The 20,004-nt window shown below is 48.9% G+C and overlaps 2 protein-coding genes across 2 annotated transcripts in view; both read left to right on the forward strand.

Moving 5' to 3' along the window:
* The first annotated feature begins 232 nt into the window (after positions 1-232).
* LOC140916426 (ovomucoid) overlaps positions 233-20,004 on the forward strand; it is a 33,915-nt gene continuing 14,143 nt past the window's right edge. The window contains exons 1-7 of the mRNA XM_073358075.2: positions 233-464; positions 1,186-1,208; positions 3,938-4,062; positions 4,374-4,419; positions 5,657-5,784; positions 5,930-5,975; positions 7,793-7,797. Coding sequence (XP_073214176.2) covers positions 407-464; positions 1,186-1,208; positions 3,938-4,062; positions 4,374-4,419; positions 5,657-5,784; positions 5,930-5,975; positions 7,793-7,797 — 431 coding nt within the window. The 5' untranslated portion in view covers positions 233-406. The remainder of the gene's footprint in view (positions 465-1,185; positions 1,209-3,937; positions 4,063-4,373; positions 4,420-5,656; positions 5,785-5,929; positions 5,976-7,792; positions 7,798-20,004) is intronic.
* LOC140915502 (serine protease inhibitor Kazal-type 6) lies at positions 11,848-17,715 on the forward strand. The gene is made up of 5 exons (XM_073355181.1): positions 11,848-12,136; positions 13,928-14,005; positions 15,555-15,580; positions 16,562-16,677; positions 17,509-17,715. The coding sequence occupies exons 1-5, from the start codon at positions 12,079-12,081 to the stop codon at positions 17,552-17,554; spliced, it is 324 nt and encodes a 107-aa protein (XP_073211282.1). The 5' UTR covers positions 11,848-12,078; the 3' UTR covers positions 17,555-17,715.

The raw sequence follows: 20,004 nt of genomic DNA on the forward strand, positions 1-20,004 counted from the left end.
ATAGCATTCAATGTAACAACTTAATGGCATGGTCCATCCACATTACCAGATTCCTCCCTCCAATTTCATAGCTTCCACCGCATAGACAATGTGCTCATTGTCCAGGAAAAACAAAGGACCCACTGTACAGCAAGCTTTGTTAACAAGCTGGGTGCAGCCTGTGTGTTTATTGCATTCTCCTGGGCATCTCGCTGATAAGAAAATGTTCTTTACAGCTCCGTACAAGCCTCAATAAAAACCAGCTAGCTTCCAGAGCCAACAGTGCTGTTAGGGTGGTGATTTCACAGTCAAGGTTGGGGAGATACACACATTATATCTCTGTGAGCTCGGGCAGTGGAATCTGAGAAACATCATCTACTCAGCAGAGCAGCTACAGACTTGACTCCCCTGACCCATCACCTCCACCATGAAGATAAGAGGTGTCTTTGGGCTGCTCGGTCTGGCGCTTTTCAGCTCTTTTTCCGGTGAGTTGATTTTGTTGTAGGCTGTGTAATGCCTCTTGGCAGATATCTCTAGCCCTCTTGAAGCCAAGAAGTCAGTGATGTATGCACAACCTTAAAGAGGTGACACTGAGCTAGGGTTTGTGCCAAGAACAGTTCCAAGCCAGCGGGTTGGTATGGGATTTCTCTTTGGATGAAATTCATTCCTGTGCAGAGAGCTCCTGCAAGGCCTCTGTACCACTTAAGTCCTACTTGAACCTCTAGGACGTTACCAGGACTTGTGGGTCGCAGAGGCAAAGTTCACATTGCATTTCATCATTAAGGAGCAACCAAAAACTCTGTTTTTATTAAACAATCAAAAAATTCCAGCTGTAGAACGTTATCTGATATTTACTCAGAGGAGATATAATATTAGCTGTGGCCATCAATACAAGAAGGAACAGTTGGTTTCCTGAGTTAAGAGTGTATATTTGGTTATTCTTTAGGATTAATGTTTCCTAATGGAAAAGGAGGACTTGTGGCACCTTAGAGACTAACCAATTTATTTGAGCATGAGCTTTCGTGCTTTTTTATTTTTTATTTCATGCTCAAATAAATTGGTTAGTCTCTAAGGTGCCACAAGTCCTCCTTTTCTTTTTGCGAATACAGACTAACACGGCTGTTACTCTGAAACATGTTTCCTAATGGATGTTTATCAAAGATGCTGCTTTGTTTTTATCATTTTTGTCTCTGTTTTTTGTTCCAGGTGTCGCCAATGGGGCAGGTCAGGTGAGTTTCAGATCTTCTTTGTCATTTTCCCCTGATCCCTAGGTCCATCACAGATAGGCACATATGGAAAACCACTAAACACCAATGAAAGAATAGAGGTGCCTCAAAAAGTGAAATGACTGCCTTGCTGTAGAATTGAGACAATGGATCCCTGGGATTTGGATCCATTGTTTCCACACGGTGCAACTGATAAAAACAAACAATAACTACTAATAATATAGGGTGAAATTTACCCCAGCATAGAGGGCCAATGCAAGGCCAATGTACCGCTTAAAGCCCACTTAAGCCCTAGTGCAGAGGGGTCAATTTAATCCATAATGCATTTGTCAAGCCCCTTGTTAATTTAATATACTCCATGTGCTTTTTAGTTCAAACACAATTGCATCATAGTGTCACATGTGATCAAGTATCCCTTGCCTTTTGTTTTAAAAGCTACACAAAATTTCAGCCATCTGAATATAATTAAAGGACTTCAGTGAATAGTTCATAAAATTGACTGATTCCAAGAAAATCACCTCATTTTCTAGTCTCTCATTTTCCACCAGCAGACTACATTTTACCTGAATGTTTTGGCTATGTGAGAATATTTGTTGCATGAGGATGGTGGGCACCATTATAAAAACCTACACAGATCTACGGGTGGTGTGACAAAGTTCCTCCTTTACCTTGGTGGGTCCTGCTCTTATTGGCAGATTTGCTCGCCTCAGAGATTCACGGCAGCCCTCAGTTTGGCCACTTTCGTGGCTCAAATCTGCTGTTTTACTCAGATAACCTCATCACCAGCCAGCATGGGGAAAAGGAAGGAAAACAATACCCATAGTCTCTGCTGATCCACCATGTGGGTCGGGGAACAGCCCAGAAACCTTCCCCTCTGGTGGAACGCACAGGGCCCTGTGGCCTGCAGCTGTCTAGAGTGCCTCCTGGAACAGCTGGGCGACAGCTACAACTCCCTGGGCTACTTCCCCATGTGGCCTCCTCCCAACACCTTCTTTATCCTCACCACAGGACCTTCCTCCTGGTGTCTGATAACGCTTGTACCCCTCAGTCCTCCGACAGTCCGCGTTCTCACTCTCAGCTCCCAGTGCCTCTGGCTCTCAGCTCCTTACACACACACCACAAACTGAAGTGAGTTCCTTTTTAAATTCAGGTGCCCTGATTAGCCAGCCTGTCCTAACTGATTCTAGCAGTTTCTTCTTATTTGGCACAAGGTGTCCTAATTAGCCTGCCTGCCTTAATTGGTTCCAGCAAGTTCCTGCTTGTTCTGGAACTGCCCCTGTTACCTTACCCAGGGAAAAGGGGTCTACTTAATCTGGGACTAATATATTGGCCTTCTAACAATCTCCTATAGCCATGTGGCCTGACCCTGTCACATAGGTAATTTTCAAAAGAGCCTAAGGAGGTTTTCTCCCAAATCCCACAGAGGCATAGGCAGTTCCTTGGTCACCTCCCAGCTTTAATTTGGGGCTCTGGTAGGTTTTAGTCCTTCAAAATCCACGACTGGGTTTTCCCCATGGTTATGTGTTCATCCATTTGAGATCCAGAACCATTACCCAGACTGGGCAGATCAGCCCTTTCTTTATACAGCTAGGGTCTTTGATCCTGGCCTTCTGTAACAGGTAATCAGCAGACAATGACCCTCTCCTCAGGGCATCATTTCAGAAGGCTGCATTTTTGCATAACCAGAGCTGGGGAATTTGCACTAATGTCTCCCTGGGGATTCCCCAGGAAATCCACTTCACACTTATTGTCCCAAAAGTCCATCCTTGTCCGGCCCATTTTCCATGCAGTCTTTTGAACTCCCAGGCCTTACATCTGTCACATCCCCCCGAGAGACGTTACATACAATCCTGGCCCACAACGATACAGAAACTCAAAACAATAATGTCTTTGAAGGATATGGCAGGAAATTGAGGTTTGAAATCCTAGCTTATCTTTTGAGGCTCAATCTTTATTGTCTCCCAGAAGGCGACCAGTGTCAGCGTAAAGACAACACAGAGAACATGCTCCAGGCTGAACTTCGAGCTTGGCAACATTTTTCAACTGAAACGTTTTTTGCTAAAAAAATGCAGATTCAGGACACAACCATCCAATGACCTTGAGTCCCTTTTGTTGAATTTTTCATTTTAAAAAATCAGAAAAAAATCAGAACATTTCATTTCCACATTTTTTGAGCAAAATATTTTCAGCTTGAAATGGCTTTTCGCTTCAGATTTCCCTCTAACTGTATTTTGAAAAAATCAAAAATGTTTTAAAATGCTTAAAAATCAAAACAAAAGGTTTAGTTCCCTTTTCCATTTTCCAAAAATTTTGAAGATTTGGGAGTTTGGTCCAAACGGAAACTGTACCCAGGTATAAGAGCTCTGTGAAGCTTCCTCTGCAACCCATCCCCCCTTTTCACGTATATATAACTTTTTGAAATTACCAACAAACCAAGAAAAAAAAATCATTATTCACCCAGCTCTGGTGAGCTCTCCTTCCCCTCCAGAGCAGGAGATCTAGAGGAACCTAGGATGATTACCACCCCTTCGCCTCCCATTCAGGATGGGGGGAAACGTTCTAGTATGTCCTATAAAGTCTCTGTTAAAGGAACTACAAGGGGATGGCACATGCAAAGAGTGGGGTACAGGTGGGGGAGGACCACAAGGCAAAGTGGATACACAGAGAAGCACAGAGCTATCAGGTGTAATGTTGTAGTAAAGGTCACACCCAAATGACACTCTCTTTTGCAGCCTCTTTGCAGTCTCTATGCAGTGCTTCCCAGTAGAGAAGTTCCTTGTCCCAGGATGATTGACCCAGTCTGTGGCAGTGATGGTGTCACCTACCCCAATGAGTGTTTGTTCTGCAGAGAAATCCTGTAAGTTCTTAAGTAACTTCTTCTGATTAACCAAAGCAGCAAAGCAGCACAGAAAAGCCCATAGTATAAGCACCACTGGGCTGGGGACGGACGAGATGGCTTGATGTGATTCTGCGACTCATCGTTGTGAGTCTGGTATTCACTGATCAGAGATCAGTCCAACCAGAGATCACTTGGGAGCTATCTGATTTAAAGGAGTTTAGTTAATTGTATCAGCATCATAGAACTGAAGAGATGTAATGAGTGAGATTCCTGCAAAGTGCTCACAAACTAACCTCTCTTCACATACTCTTCTCTCTTTCTCTCTCAAGACGTGGCAACAAGATTGTCAAAAAGCATGATGGAAGATGTGTTCAGGTACAGCCAAATATCTGCTCTGTTCATTGTTATAACCTACTTCCTGATACATTAGCAATGACATGTCCTCACAATAGAGACAGTATGAATGTGTAACCCACACACTCCTGGGTGTGGTGCTCTGTCCCTTCTAGTGCCACCAAGACCACTTAGAGATTAATGAGTCTGCTACTGCCTTCGCTAAGGGTCACGTGGCTTTTAGCTCATGCAGTAGAGGCTCATGCATTTAGCTCCAAAGGTCCCAAGTTAAATTAATAGGCAGCAGGTTTAAATTAATAGGCAGCAGGTTTAAAACAAACAAAAGGAAGTATTTCTTCACACAGTGCACAGTCAACCTGTGGAACTCCTTGCCAGAGGATGTTGTGAAGGCCAAGACCATAACAGGGTTCAAAAAAGAACTATATAAATTCAGGGAGGATAGGTCCATTAATGGCTATTAGCCAGGATGGGCAGGGATGGTGTCCCTAGCCTCTGTTTGCCAGAAGCTGGGAACAGGTGACAGGGGATGGATCAGTTGATGATCACCTGTTCTGTTCATTCCCTCTGGGGCATCTGGCACTGGCCACGGTCAATAGACAGGATACTGGGCTAGGTGGACCTTTGGTCTGACCCATAGGGCCATTCTTATGTTTTTATGTTCGGTTCGATCCTGCCCACCAATGACTGGGGTCTGTCGGTGTTACAAATGCACTAGCAACCGAGCTGGGAGCAACAAAAATTTCCATTTTGCAGGAAATTCTGCAGTTTTGAAATTTGTTTTTGTTCCAAACTTGAATGAAAACAAATTTAGAAATTTCCCATAAAATAAAATTTTCCAAAATACCCACAACACTGTTTCAGTTCAGTTAAAACATTTTGTTTCAATTTTGAGGTTTGATTTTCTATTTTATTCTAACATATAACAGAATATAAACATTGAAACAAAATGTCATTCGGAACAAAAAATCCCAACGTGGAATTTCAGTAATTTTTGCCTTGAATGGTACATTATGTTCCTCCAGAACTGTACACCTTATTACTTGGGATTGTATCTTGCACGTGATATAAACACCACTGACCTCAGCTTCGCCTTTCATGCAGCCTTTTCTGCTTCCTACAATTGGCCTTGTTCTCCTCTTCTTTTACCTCCTCCCGGCAGACAGGGGAGAGAGACAGCAAGCCAGTTACAATCCGATCCCTAGAAGAAGGAGAGGGAGGGTTACAGATTGAACCTTGTGTTGCCTTGTGACTGTTGCAGGTTGACTGCACTGGCTACATGAAAACACCCACAGGTCAGGAAGCGGCCTGCACGCTGGAGTACAGCCCAATCTGTGGCACTGACGGCGTTACCTATGGCAACAAATGTGCTTTTTGCTCTACTATCGCGTAAGTTCCACAAGAGCTGCTGGGCCATTACAGAGATGTATGGACATTTCGCTCGTCGTGTTGGTTCCCAGGGTGCGATGCGGTGATCTAATTCTTGAGAGGCTGCTCTGTGTTCATCCACCCTAACCTTGCTTTCTTCCCGAAGGAATGGAGCAGACGTTGACCAGAACAATGATGGAGAATGTCCCCAGGTAAAGCCCAGACATCAGCCTTATTAACTGTTTATACGTATATATGGCATACCTTCAATTCAGTGCGTCAGCATGGCCAACCTGAGGGAAAGTATCTGTGTTATGCTGATACCGTTTTCAAGGCACTTGGCGACAAGACTGGGAATATGATAGGAGACACGTGTTAAGAGTAGCCCAGAGCTGTCAAATGTGATGGGGTAACGTTAACACAGCCTTCTAACACACACCTCGGTGTGCAGAAAAACTCCAAACCCTCAAACTCTGAGATCTGCTGGTATCGGCTGCTCCACTAATTGGGAAAATGGGCTTTGCCATGGCTGTTGTCTCACCCCACTCCTGAACAAAGAAAGCTGGCGAGTCAATTATTATCAGAGGCGTTGATTAGCAATGAGCAATAATTCCTCTGTCTTCGCCAGTCTGATTTGCAAGGCCTCTTCCTTCTTTCTCAAGACCCTCTTCTGCTGCATACCAACCCCAACCAGGAACTGGCCCATGGACAATGGCCAGGCTTAGGGGCAGCTGGGGAAAGTAGCTATTTATGTAATGTATGCCTTTGTTTCTCTTCTCCACCTTCCGCATGTTGCGGAATGACATCAGAGTTCAAGCTCTTCAAGGCAGAGCCAGTGCCTGTTTATATAGTGCCTAGCACAACAGAGCCCTGATCCTGAGACGGGTCTTTGGGCACTAGGATACTATAAATATTAAATATTTACCCAGTACATGAAAAGATGGGAGTTGCCTTACCAAGTGGGGGGTCAGTTCTAGGCAACTCCCATCTTTTCATGTACTGTGTAAATATATTTACCTACTGTATTTTCCACTCGATGCATCTGATGAAGTGGGTTTTAGCCCACGGAAGCTTATGCCCAAATACATTTGTTAGTCTCTAAGGGGCCACAAGGACTCCTCGTTGTTTTTGCTGATACAGATACACAGCTACCACTCTGAGAACTTTAATAAACACCCTGATAGGCCAGTCAGTGTTACATGACATAGGAACAGCCATATGGGTCAGACCAAAGGTCCATTTAGCCCAGTATCCTGTCTTCCAACAGTGGCCAATGCCAGGTGCCCCAAAGGGAATGAACAGAACAGGTGATCATCAACTGATCCATCCCCTGTCACCTGTTCCCAGCTTCTGGCAAACAGAGGATAGGGACACCATCCCTGCCCATCCTGGATAACAGCCATTGATGGATCTATCCTCCATGAATTTATCTAATTCTTTTTATACCATGTTATAGTCTTGGCCTTCACAACATCCTCTGGCGAGGAGTTCCACAGGTTGATTGTGCGTTGTGTGAAAAAATACTTCCTGTTGTTTGTTTGGGCATGACAGCATGCTGATGTTTGTCCTGCAGCCACCCAACTCTGCTGGCATCCCAGAGCACCCCCATCACCCCTCACAAATCTAGCGCCCTCTTGAAACCTGGTTCTCTTTCTTTAGGACCACCTACATTCTACATAATCCCCTAGCCGAGACAAACACTGCAGCTGCTTAGCCCAGAGGAGTCTCATTTCTCTTCTGCTTCCCTTAGAATTCAGTTCAGATCCCCAGTTACTGGCCCACAGTTCCCCTGGGTCCCTCACCGGTAGAGGTGTAAACTGGGTTTTAGCAGAAGCATTCAAAAGTTATTGGTCCCTTTCCAAACCCCTCTCACTGGCTGGCACAAAATGACTGTCACAAGCAGCAAGGAAAAGGGACCAAGCACCAAAGAAGTGCTCTGTATTTTAGCCGGTTAGCAGAGTAAAGGGGGAGGCTATTCCTCCAGGGCTACTCGTTGCTAATCAATCTCTCTCTCTCTCTCTCTCTCCAGACTAAGTAACAGAAAACTTCACCTCAGGCAGTATGGGGAATGCTGAATCCCCAGTGGTGCCGAGCTGATAGTGGCCCTTTTGCTTGCACTTTCCGCCAGCAAAGCCCTGCAATGAAATACCTTCTCCCTTCACCCCAGATTCCGGCAGCTCACCGGGGCTTCTCGGTCCCTCTGTTGGCTTGATCAATAAAGTAAACTCAGCAGCATGCTTTGCCTCAGTTTGTTCTTTGGGCAAGGCGTTATGGCCTCCAGGGTCCTGGCCCTTAGGTACCATCCGACTGTAATAAACATGATTAGTAATGCGAACACGTGGGGGAAAGGGAAATGAGTTGCAGGGGAGCACGTCAGTCACTCATCCAGAGGTTAGGGACTATGACAGTGGGTGGGTGAGGCCCTGTGGTCTGCAATGTGCGATGGCGGTGGTCCCTTCGGGCCTCGGAATCGGAGTCTGTCTATGAGACCACAGAGTGTAACGCCAGTAACATGCACTGGGTGGCCCTCTTACTGGAGTTTATTATGCAACTTTGCAGCATTATAGCAACTCGCTTTCTGCTTTGATACAAACCAGGGGTTCTCAAACAGGGGGTCGTGAGGTTATTAGGTGGGGGGGGGTCTCGAGCTGTCAGCCTCCACCCCCAAACCCCACTTCGCCGCCAGCATTTATACTAGTGTTAAATATTTTAAAAGTGTTTGTACTGTATGGGGGCGGGGGGAGGGAGTCACGCTCAGAGGCTTGTTGTGTGAAAGTGGTCACCAGTATAAAAGTTTGAGAACCACTGATATAAACCATAGGCGCCCATAGAAACTGTAGCCCATAGACCTTGGGCCGGGCTCTTTGCTTAACCAATGCCTGTGTCTTACAATGGCACTCGGGGGGGAGGCTGTGAGTTGTGTGTGCCTCGCATCGTTTTGCCCGCCTGGGAGCGTGAAGCCAATGAAAACATCCATCGGTGAGTGTGTGTGACAGAGGCGGTGGTGTGAATTTTGACCCGCATGAGTGTGAGTGACACGTAGCAACCTGCCATCTCAATGCGCCCGAATCAGCTAAAGAGCATGCAGACAAATGAACCCCCCCACCCTCCGCGTGAGGGTGACAACATCCTGCATGACCTGACACCTGCTCACCTCTCTGTCCTTTCTCCGCTTTCCACTCTCTTTCCGCGCAGCTGATGCATGCAATGTAGAATCCATCTCGTCTGGTTTATAATCTGGGACTTCCAAACACCCCTCCTGGCCTTTCTGACTCCATTGCTTGGCATAGCAACAGTCCAGCCACCTCCCTTCATGGGCTAGGCTGCTGTCTCCCTCCTTCTAGCATTAAAACGAAGCAATTTTCAGTAGAAGACTTACTAACTCGACGTTCTCCATATTTCCAGTTTATCAGTAATTCAGTGCAATATACAATGTGGTTTCTGGAGCATCTGTACCCTTCCTTCGCCCCAGGCTATGGGAACAGGTAGTCCTGTCATGTCAGAACAGACACAAGGAGCCATGCCAGTGGGGGAAATGAGGAATCGGTGTCTGCTCATGACTCTGCTGCCAGCGTCCCGCAGGCTCCTCGGTAAAGCCCTATACCCTGCTCTGCCACATTGTTTGGCAGCACCACTCCAAGTCTACAAGGGAGAGGTGGGCTGTGGGTTATGCCATGGCTCCTGGTTGGCTAACCAGGGTGTAGCTTCCTTGGGGAAGAGCAGAGACATGAGCGTGGCAGGGAACTCTCTCCAACTGTGAATCATTTTGAATCTGTGACTCTGAATCACAAACAGGAGTTGCCAGGGCTGCCCTCCCTATCTGCCCCTCCGAGGGTGCCCCGCTGGCCTCTGCTGTGCCACGGGTTCTGAGGGAGGCAGGCCATCCGGGTCAGCACTTGCCCCTGGCCCCATTTGGCCTGCGAGAGGCTCAGAGAAGATCCCTCGCAGGTCAAATGCTCCTAGACAAATTAGGCAGCTAGGAATTTCCACACCTGCTCAGAGCAGCCAGCGGCCAGTTCCAGATGCCGCTGGGAAAGGTGAAAAAAACCATCATTCAGCTGCCAAGACTTGGTGGGTCCTCTGGTCTAGTCCTCCACTCATCCCATGCAGGATTGTTTCCTAGGGCACATTTCTTAATGTTTTGCTCAATCCAGCCATGCTCCATCACATGATAAACTCTGATCCGGGGAGGTTGTGGGGTCCTGCTTTGAGCAGGGGGTTGGACTAGATGATCTCCTGAGGTCCCTTCCAACCCTGCTATTCTATGACCACCCTGTGATCTTGTCAGCAGTCATGTTAGCTGAACTGAGGTTGAACACTACTTAGCATGCAGAGCAAACCACATTCAGCGCTGCATCAGCTCACTGTGATTAAAAAAAAACTGAGGTGCCCATACGCCATGGGGCTGGGTGACCTAGAAGGACAGAACACATGCTATAGTTTCCCTCAAGAACACGAGTGTCTTAATGCAAATATCCCCTTTGTTTACCTCCTCCTGTCCTCATTTAATGTCTTGTTTCATAGGCATTATCACAACACACAACACACTCAACAAACATCACGTGTGACTGACACCATGGTAATTTACCAGTCCTAGCCCGTTCCACTTTGATGACATTTTTATAGGCTTTGGCAAAGTTTCCTCTGCCACTGTCCAGCATCTCTGCAAATGTTTAAGAGGCATCTGCACTGGCATAGGAGTAATAATTACGTTTCAAAAGACTTAACCAAACCCAGGTTTTTTTAGCTGCACCGAAACCAGACACATTTCAAACCTGTCTTGGATTTTTTCAGGGATGTTTGTGTGATGGGGCACTCTTCACTTCAGCCCCTGCCCCCAAGTCCCATTGCGGGGCACCATGGACTGACCTATCTTTGAGCAGCTCTTTGGTTTATTGTATGAGGACCTGGCTGGTGCTAAGGAAGCAAAAAAACCTCCTGTTCTCGCACAGATAGTCATACTAACGAGTTAGAGCTGATATCATCTGTACGTGCACACCATTGCCTGGTAGTTCAAAGGTGGCTTAGCAGTTCACATGTGACACATTTAATTGTGACTTACCCTATGGTAAATATTCTGCCCTTGTTTCAGGAGTACTGGGATCTGAGGTTTGGATCCAGCCCACCTCTGGTTTCAGTGGCAGGTTTATACATTGTGAAATCCTTTCTCCTGTCCTTGTAATTCTTGGGGGGCTTTCAGAGCCGTTAGCAATGGCAGTGCTGTATGAGCCACTCTCCATTCTTGGTTGAACTGACCTGAAGACGATAGCTCTTCTTTGCTGATGTGATTCTTCTAGCCGCTTGCATCCAAAGGCACCATGTGACAATACAGGTACCAGGAACCACAAGACGCTAGATCTCACCCAGCTCTGTCTTTATGCAGGAAGCCCCATTGTTCTCAATGGAACGGTCTGTCTGGGATGGGCAAATGAAACCAATATGTAACATTTCTTGTCTCAAAGGACTTGTTATCCCCTTTTTACAGATGGGCAAACTGCATGTATGTGTTGTCTCTCAGGTTGCACAGAAAGTAAGTGGAAAGAGCTGGGCAAAGAGCCCAGGTCATCTGATTCTTCAGCAGGTGCCTTCCTGCTGACACCAAAGGTAGGACTGGGGCCAGGATGTATTCTCGGGTTTTAGGAGACCTGAAAAACAGCTTATAGCCCCAGTTTAAACAGCTGAAGGAGGAGCATCAGCATGTCTGATCTGGGACTCCGCAAACAGCCATGAAATCATATCACTTTATGCTGCCTCTCTCCACCCCAGCTGAACAAATGTAGTCTTGACTTCAAAAATAGAAAGGGTGCCCCAAATAATTGGTTTCACACCCACTCCATTCTCCTGGTGTGAGTCATTTCCTACATGTCCCTTAAGAGCCAGCCTGCTGCACTGCAAAACCCCACTGCAGGGACTCAGGAAGGGCCCCGTAGCAGGACAATTACCAGCCTCCCTCCTGAGTCACTGCTTTGAAAGTTCTCCCTTTGTGAGACTCCTGTGATTACTGGAGAAAGGGAGATTACCATTGGCGGAGCCATTTAGAAGCCGTAGTTTGTGACTTGCATACTTAACCCAGTTCTCTGGGTTTGATGTGGATAGGGCAGCATTCCTAACGCCTGGGACGGAGCCTCATAAACAACAGCTGGTTCCTAGGGCCAATGATTACTTGGGAAAGGAGAGGGAGAAAGTTTTCATAATGCAAGTGGGGAATGTGAACGTGCCCGTGCGTATATAAAGAGATGTACATGAGCACTCTCTGTGGGTTTCTTGCTGAGAGAGCATCTCCAGAGCAGGCTGTTGGCCTTGCACAGAACAGCCATGAAAACAACAGGTTACTTTGTGCTACTCGGCCTGTCTCTTTTCTTCTTCTTCTCTGGTGAGTAACTCTTCCTGCAGCTTGTACATAGTGCTGTCTAACATCTCTAGCCCTAGGGAGCCTTGATTACTGGATGTCAGGGGCAGCAGCAGCAGGGGGTGAGATAAAACTGAAAGGGAGCAAATAATGCAGCACCGATTGCTGCTAAGATTGGGCTGAGTTTTTAGATGAATGTGCTTGGAACTGCATCTCTGCCTTTCTAGTGTTCCCAGCCAGTGACTGCTGCAGCCCAGGTGTTTGCCCTCAGGAATGGCAGTGACGACAGATATTTTAAGTGATTGTTACAGGATGTTTGTAGAAAGCACATTTGCAAGTGTGACGTTTGGCACCAGCAATCTGAGAACTGTGCTCCAGTGTTGCCAAATCCTGTGAGTTTATCATGAGTCTTGCAATAGCTGCTGTTTTTCTTAAAGCCCCAGTTCCTGGAAGCATGTGATTAGGACAGAATCTCCGTGTTCATTCAAAAATGTCTCGTCCTCGAGAGTGTGAAGAAAAGCTTGAAAACAGGAGCCGAGGGCCCCCCCGGAGATGCAAAGAGCCGAAGGCAAATTAAAACCCCTACGTGTATTTATTCATTTTTTTAAAAAATCTCATGATTTTCAAGCTAATCCCATGATTTATTGAGCCTGGCTCACTGTTATTGAACATCTGGAGTTGGTCTCCACACGGATACCCAGGGACTCGTGTGTCCCGTTCAAACAGCTCCAGTTCAGCGTGTTGCGCGCTTGCCAGAGAGAATCCACAGGCCGACAACTGTTTGCCGTTGTTTTTCAGTGAGCTAGTTACAATAGCAAACGCTCTTGAGAAAAATCACAGGCTGTGTGTGGACGAAGAGCGGGGAAAGGCACGGAATAACTGATTGATTATGGCTTATTCACCCAGCTCAAAGTGAGACTTAATTAGGGCAGAGATCCACCAGATCTCTGGAGCTGCCTGCTCCAGAGGAGGAAGACACCAGAAGGCCCTGTGGTCTTATATAAGCCAAACAGGCACCTGAGAGCACAGCTGACAAGTCTCGTCACGCTTCATCTGTGACATTTTATGCCAAGTATTTGTTGAGCTGATTTCCAAAAGATTTGCACATAAACTGCAGCTTATGGTCAACACAGCCTGTGATGTTCAGTGATCAATTGGGGCTTAAGCTGCTCTCCAGAGCTCTGCTTTATTCTGTGTCCAGCTGGCCAGGCATAACAACAAGGCTGTCACAATGCCCTGCCCAGTCTCTGGGAAGCTCAGCCCTTAAAGCACATGCCCCAGTACCACACAGCCTGCCTGAAGAAGTAGCAGTGATAAAACATGGAGATGCATAGAAATTGCTAGCGCAGGTTGGATGAGGTGGATGGGTAATTGGGGCTTTGGAGGGGACCGGGCTAGGATGTCTGGGGGGTGCTGGGTGGGTGGGGGAGAAGGAGGGATGGACGTTTAGGGGGCAGTTGTGTGGGGAGGGGAGGCAGAGTGGCTGCCTGGCTGGTGCCTGCAGAGCAGGTGCATCAGTGGCTCCTGGCAGCCAGGAGTGACTGGCTGGATGTCGAAGGCTCCAGCCAAGATGCCTGTGCCGTGCATGGGTGTCATGAGATGCTGGGTCCTTGGCAGCCCTGAGAGGAGGGGTGTTAGGGCAGTGCCCATGTCATGCCAGCACAATGGTGTTCCAGTACTTCTGATTGCCAAGACGCCATCTCTCCTTCTGTAGTGAAGAGCTGGGTCTAGGGGTGGGGCGGGGTCTCCCTGGGGCCAGGAGGACCCCCCCAGAGTCCAGACCCGGCTCAGCTGCCGTCTCTCCTTCCGGAGCAGAGAGCCGCCGTATCTCCTGCTCACACTGGGCACCTTCCAGCCAGGCTGAGCCCCTTGCACCGGGACCTGCTCCTCCAGGTACAGAAAACCCCTGAGTGGGGCTGGGTAAGGCCTACACCGCATAGCCCGTCCCAGAGAAGCACCCCACAGCCAAGTTCTCCGGGGCCAGCAGCCAGGAGCAGCCCAGTGCTGTCGCCCCACCAGAGCCACTCAGCTCCCTGTGAGGGAATGGGGACCCTCCAGATGCCCCTCACAGAGCCCACCTGCCCTCTCTCCAGGCACCCTCCCTTCCCCCTCCTCTGGCTGACCACGACTCCCTAAGCCCTCTCCCCACCAATTACAGACCCGACACTCAAAATGCCCCCTTCCCTCTCCCTACCCAACACCCCCTTGCTCTCTCCAGTGCCCTCCCCCTGCCTAACGCCAGCCCCGCTTGGCATCCTCCCTGCCCCCCCAGGTACCCCGCCCACCCCTGCGGCTCTCACCTCTGCCTTCCCCAGTGTTGCCAATGTAGTGATTCTGTCACAAGATCTAGCCAAAGTCGCCCGATTTCATTGCAAGTGGCAGTTTTGTGATGTGTCGCAGAAAAGCTGGAAAAAGCTCAAGCAGACCAAAAAGTCACCAGCGCTAACGACAAAATCGCTAACCTGGCAGCAGCGGGGAGGCAGCAGCGAGCCGCGATGGAGGCCCTGCCTCGTGGGATGCGAAGCTGGAGCCTCCCTTAGTCCGAACCCTTCTTTAATATGGGTTCAAGCACCATGTTGGAGTGCATGATCTAGGCCCCCAGGATCCTACATTCACCTATACCCCGGCTGTGAGGTTCCTCCTTAAAGCCATTGCAATGTCCCCCAGCCGGAGAGAAGGACTCAGCTCGAGAGCTTGCCTGCAGGCTGTCTGGGGGTGAGGAAACAGAAAGGGGATTGATTGTCTGTTGAGGCTGACAGAAACAGACAGCTGCCATGATTCTTCCTGGCTGGCTCAGGAAAAATCTAAGCACAGCTCGTCCTGCTCAGTATCCCTGCACGGGGTCTCCCTGTGTCCTGACCTCGACGAAGCGGTCATGGGATGAACCACTGGCCACAGGGCTGACCAGGAGTCTAACATTGACCACCAGGACTGGCTAATTTTCCTAAGCTGATGCCCCTCCCCCCCTCCTTCCAGGGACCTTGTCTCTGCTCCATGTGCTCTGAAGCCACAGACAACACCAGCCACCTTCAGTTATGCAGACCTGCTGCAACCTAAAATGCTCACACAGCTTAAAATATATTTTTTCACTTCCCTTTGAACCCTTTGCCTGCTGAGCGCTGCTGCAATCACAGTATTGCCACGGGGGTTAGCGAGCACCCCAAGGAGTCTGCTGAATGTACCCATGATGCAATGCAACAGCTGAGTGGCTGTGATAAGTCACTTCGTATTTTTGGTCAATTAATAAAATCCTGTACAACGATTCCGATCATTGATTTACTAGCCCTCCCCTCCCCCTACATGCAGCCTGTACTGCAGGAGATCATATTCAGGAAAATACTGTCATTTTCAAGGTTTTTGTAAATGAACTCAACTTTCACTCAGCTTCCGTCAGATAGTTGGTGGCTTTGTAAAATCTTGTCTATCTGTGGTTTTGTTCCAGATGTGGCCAGTGAAGACGGGGACCAGGTTAGTGCAGCTGTTTCTGCTTGTTACTTTGCACTTCCCCCCGATCCCAGAGAAATGGCTTTGTAAGGAACAGCTCAGGCCTTGGAAAACCCTAAAAAACAACAGGAACCGATGGGTGCTTCCAGGGTCCCCCAGCGCTCGTGGCAGTGTAGCCTTGTATATGTGACACAATTATATAGCTGGGCTGTGGGACACAGGCAGACCCACAAGATGGACTGTCCATGGGATGAGACCTGAGCGGGCTCAGACACCACAGTGTCTGCAGAATGTATTCCAGAGCAGAGTCACACTGCTCCTTTTCCTTCTAGCTCCACAGCCCAGTCTTCTCACAGGAGAGAGACGCTGCAAATAGGTACTACGCAGGCTATTTATTTCCCAATAGCAGAGTCAATTACTGGAACGTGACCAAAGCCAAACCAGCTGTACAATGTGATTAGAATCCATATCGACACACTAGCATGCTGGAGACATTTACAAACTCTGATTCGCTTGTCCATCCGGTGGGAAGGGACCGAGAGTTATGTTAGACCGATGCCTGTCTTAACCTTTCCTAATAAATGGAAGCTGCAGGACTGGAGCTTGTTCACCCAGTTTCTGAGTGCCTAGGAAAGGTCGGTGCACTCAGTTGGGACAGTCTGGCTCCGATCCGCAGGGAGCTAGCTGCACTGGAGGCTGATTGGTTTTAAGAGTGTTGATATCTATTCGCTTCTGACATGACTGGGCCAACCTGTTTGGGAAACCAGAATTTCCTCTTGATAAGTAGGTGGTTACAACCCTGCGGAGATGCTCCTTCTGATGCCACATCCATTGGCCGTGGAAGGATTTCTCTCTCCGGGGAGCAGACAATACCCTTGCTGCTGTTTTAACTCCTCTCAGTAGAAAGATGAGAGTAAGTGAGTCAATTGATTATCAGTGCCATGGAAGAAAAAGAAGGGGGGGTGGAGAAAGGAGTTTTAACGGGTTTTATTATTACTTTTGCAGTTTGACTGCAAGGAGTTCATGGACGACGGCATGTACTGCACAAGGGAGTCCAACCCGCACTGTGGCTCGAATGGCATGACATACGGCAACAAATGTGCCTTCTGCAAGGCTGTCAAGTAAGTGGAAGCAAGTCACTAAAACGAGTAGAGCTGCTCTGGCTTCCCGATTTTCTTCCCGGCAGGGAGGCCCTCTCTCCATTTTGCTTCTGCTTCTATGGACCAGTCTATAATTCTGGCCCAGTGAGAGGTTTTCTGAGTGAAGCGCCTCACCCAGAACAGACCCGGATGAATCCAAATTCACTGGAAGGCATTTCCGCTCCCTGAATTAAATCCACCCATGCAGGGAGTTGGCCCACAGCCTGTGCCCCCAGGTCAGTCCCTCCTGAGCCTTCTTTTGTGAACTGCCTTGGTGCACAGCCTCTTCTTAAGGTCAGGTTTGACAAAGCCCTCGCTGGGATGATTTAGTCAGGAATCAGTCCTGCTTTGAGCAGGGGGTTGGACTAGATGACCTCCTGAGGTCCCTTCCAACCCAGATATTCTATGATTCTATGATTCTGTGATTCTGCTGCACCTCCGCGAGGGGTGAACTGCACCTCTGAAAACTTCAGGAGAGGTGTCCACAGGGTTCCCAGGGCTGTGGGAGCCACCTGCCCCATGGCAAACATGTTAACTCAAAGTTTGAATGGGCTCAGACTGACTGTCTTTGTGGAACAAGGTCTAAAACCCCAAAGGAAAAGCCAGAGGCCCTTCCCATCCAGACCACTCTGCCTCAGGCAAGAAGTTAAAAAAGGGGCCTGACCCTTCCTCTGACACATCAGGAACTGGCCAGTGTCTTGGACAGACAAGCTGGGCTGTTCCCAGGCACCAGGTCCTGTCCTGTGTCTGCGGCACTGAGCTGAATGTCTCTTATCCCCAGCAGTGCCTGAGTCTGTTTTGCTCCTTTTGTAGGAGAAGTCATGGAAGTATTCGACTGCAGCATCTTGGAAAGTGCTGAATCCTCCTCACTGCTGAGTGCTGAAAGCTTCCCTTTTGCTTTCACGCCAGCCATGGCAGATCCCTGCTCACAGCTACGGTCTCCACATGCCTCCTCCCCAGGAGCTGCTGGTGACGACAGTGTCTCCACTTGGCCTGCCCAATAAAGTGAACTCAGCAGAATTTGTTGATTGTTTCCTTTGTCCGTAACAAACAGAGAAGGGCTGAAGTGAGACAATGCCTGAGGATAGAAAAGGAGGACTTGTGGCACCTTGGAGACGAGCAAATTTATTTGAGCATGAGCTTTCGTGAGCTGCAGCTCGGTTCATCGGACGCATGTAGTGAGCTGTAGCTCACGAAAGCTTATGCTAAAATAAATTTGTTCATCTCTAAGGTGCCACAAGTCCTCCTGTTCTTTTTGCGGCTACAGACTGACACGGTTGCTACTCTGAAACCTGAGGATAGAGTGTGTAATACTGAGTTACTACAGAAAATTCTTTCCTGGGTATCTGGCTGGTGAATCTTGCCCACATGCTCAGGGTTCAGCTGATTGCCATATTTGGGGTCGGGAAGGAATTTTCCTCCAGGGCAGATGGGCAGAGGCCCTGGGGGTTTTTCACTTTTTCCTGCCGCGTGGGGCACAGGTCACTTGCTGGAGGATTCTCTGCTCCTTGAAGTCTTTAATCCACGATTTGAGGATTTCAATAGCTCAGACATAGGTGAGAGGTTTTTCGCAGGAGTGGGTGGGTGAGATTCTGTGGCCTGCGTTGCGCAGGAGGTCGGACTGGACGATCAGGATGGTCCCTTCTGACCTTAGTATCTATGAATCTATAATACTAGCAATGTGCACCAGGGGCCCAATTTATGGGAGATTCCTGTACTACAGCATCACATTTCCTTTTCCAGAGAAGAAAATGACAAGTACATAAAAAAAGCAGAGCAGGAACCACACCCAGGGCTGTGGCACCGGTTGATTAAGTCCTACATCAGTGTCTCCGAGAGAACAGCTAGCCTCGGACCTGGCCGGGCAGGTGTTAATAATTCTCACCTTTGCCACATATTCCCTGTGGTCAGTCGCTTTCTGGCTCGGTTCCCCCTCTGTAGCATGGGCGTCTTGTCATTCCACTAAAGGTTGTGAGAGACCCTGGCTCAATTCCCTCAACTGCTTGATGGGCAAAAGGGATTTGCACCAGGGCTCCCCACGTCTCAGGGGCATTTCCTAACTGCAGCGTCAGGCTCTCTCTCTGGCCCAATTCATAGTTAGCACACAGTGGAGCAACTTTAAAAGGAGAGACTGAGACCGCCTCACCCCATAGTCCAGAGGCTCAGGGCCTCGTCTCAAAGGTGGGAACCCCCTGCTCAAGCCCCTCGACTCATCTGGCAGGTGGGGCAATTCAGCATGGTTCTTCCACGTGCCCGGCGAGTACCCTCACACCTGGGCTAGTGGTTACGAGGGAGGTTCCCTTTGCCCCAACAGGTTTGTGTGGCGTTAGGCATGCTGAGCCATGCCTCACAAGTCAGCCAGGCCTCCCCCTGGCTCGGGCATGAGATAGGGGGACAGGCGCCCGTCTGAGGCTGCGGGATGTGCCCAGGTGCGGAAACGTAGGTGCCTAGGGAAATTGAGGTGCCAAGTGAGTGTAGGCACTGGAAGAGTAGGCGGCAGCTGAGTGGGGGTGTGTGGACTACGGTGGGCCCTAAATCTGGGCATTAATTGCCTGTGGGTGAGATCCTCCTGGGAATTTCAGTGGGAGTTGGGTGCCTTAATGCCTTTGAGGATCTGGGACCAAAAGCCTTGTAGGGAGAGAGGGCGAAGCTCCCCTCCCCCAGGCAGTGCAGACAGGTGCATGGGGCTGTTACGCTCAGCTGGGCAGGATCCAGCACCTGAGGAGTTGACCTTGGGGGGAGGGGGACTCAGAAAGAGGGTCTAAGCTTATTAAAGGAGGAAGCTGCTGAGCCCCCTTCCTTTCCCTTCCCTTCCCAGGAAGAACAACTCAGCTGGGGCATAGCCCAAGAAGGAGGGCTGTGAAACCCTGAATCGAACAGGGGAGTTCTTGTGGGCGGGGGAGCTGGTTAATCAGAATAAGCTAGCTCCCAAAAGAGGGGAACTATTGTTCTTAAAGACTCTGGGTGTAAGTGGATTATTTTTGGAACTGACGGTACCTGCAGGGCTGTCCCATGCCATGAGGGGCTGCTCTGGGACAGCACCCATTTGCAGCTGCAAGAAGGGGTCGGTGCAGCTTTGGGTTGTATATGCAACTCATTAGGCCAGGGACAGGGAGCGGACAGCCTCTGTACCTTGGGCAAAATTAGGAACCTCTTTACTACAAAGAGGTAAACAAACTGGAGGGAGGTAGGGATGTGTGCGCAGCTGTTCCTTTCAATCTGTAGTGGGAAGGCAGGCGGGAGGGGGCTAGGGCTGGTTCTGGGCAGAAGCTCACCAGGGAAGCAGAAGGAGCGAGTGGCTGTCAGGAT

The sequence above is a fragment of the Lepidochelys kempii genome, chromosome 8, assembly GCF_965140285.1.
Source record: "Lepidochelys kempii isolate rLepKem1 chromosome 8, rLepKem1.hap1, whole genome shotgun sequence".
Classification (NCBI taxonomy): domain Eukaryota; kingdom Metazoa; phylum Chordata; order Testudines; family Cheloniidae; genus Lepidochelys; species Lepidochelys kempii.

Coding starts and splice junctions, on each gene's coding strand:
- LOC140915502 (XM_073355181.1), top strand. CDS start 12,079: ATGAAAACAACAGGTTACTTTGTGCTACTCGGCCTGTCTCTTTTCTTC. Junction 15,581..16,561: donor CCAGTGAAGACGGGGACCAG/GTTAGTGCAGCT, acceptor TTACTTTTGCAG/TTTGACTGCAAGGAGTTCAT. Junction 16,678..17,508: donor GCCTTCTGCAAGGCTGTCAA/GTAAGTGGAAGC, acceptor CTCCTTTTGTAG/GAGAAGTCATGGAAGTATTC.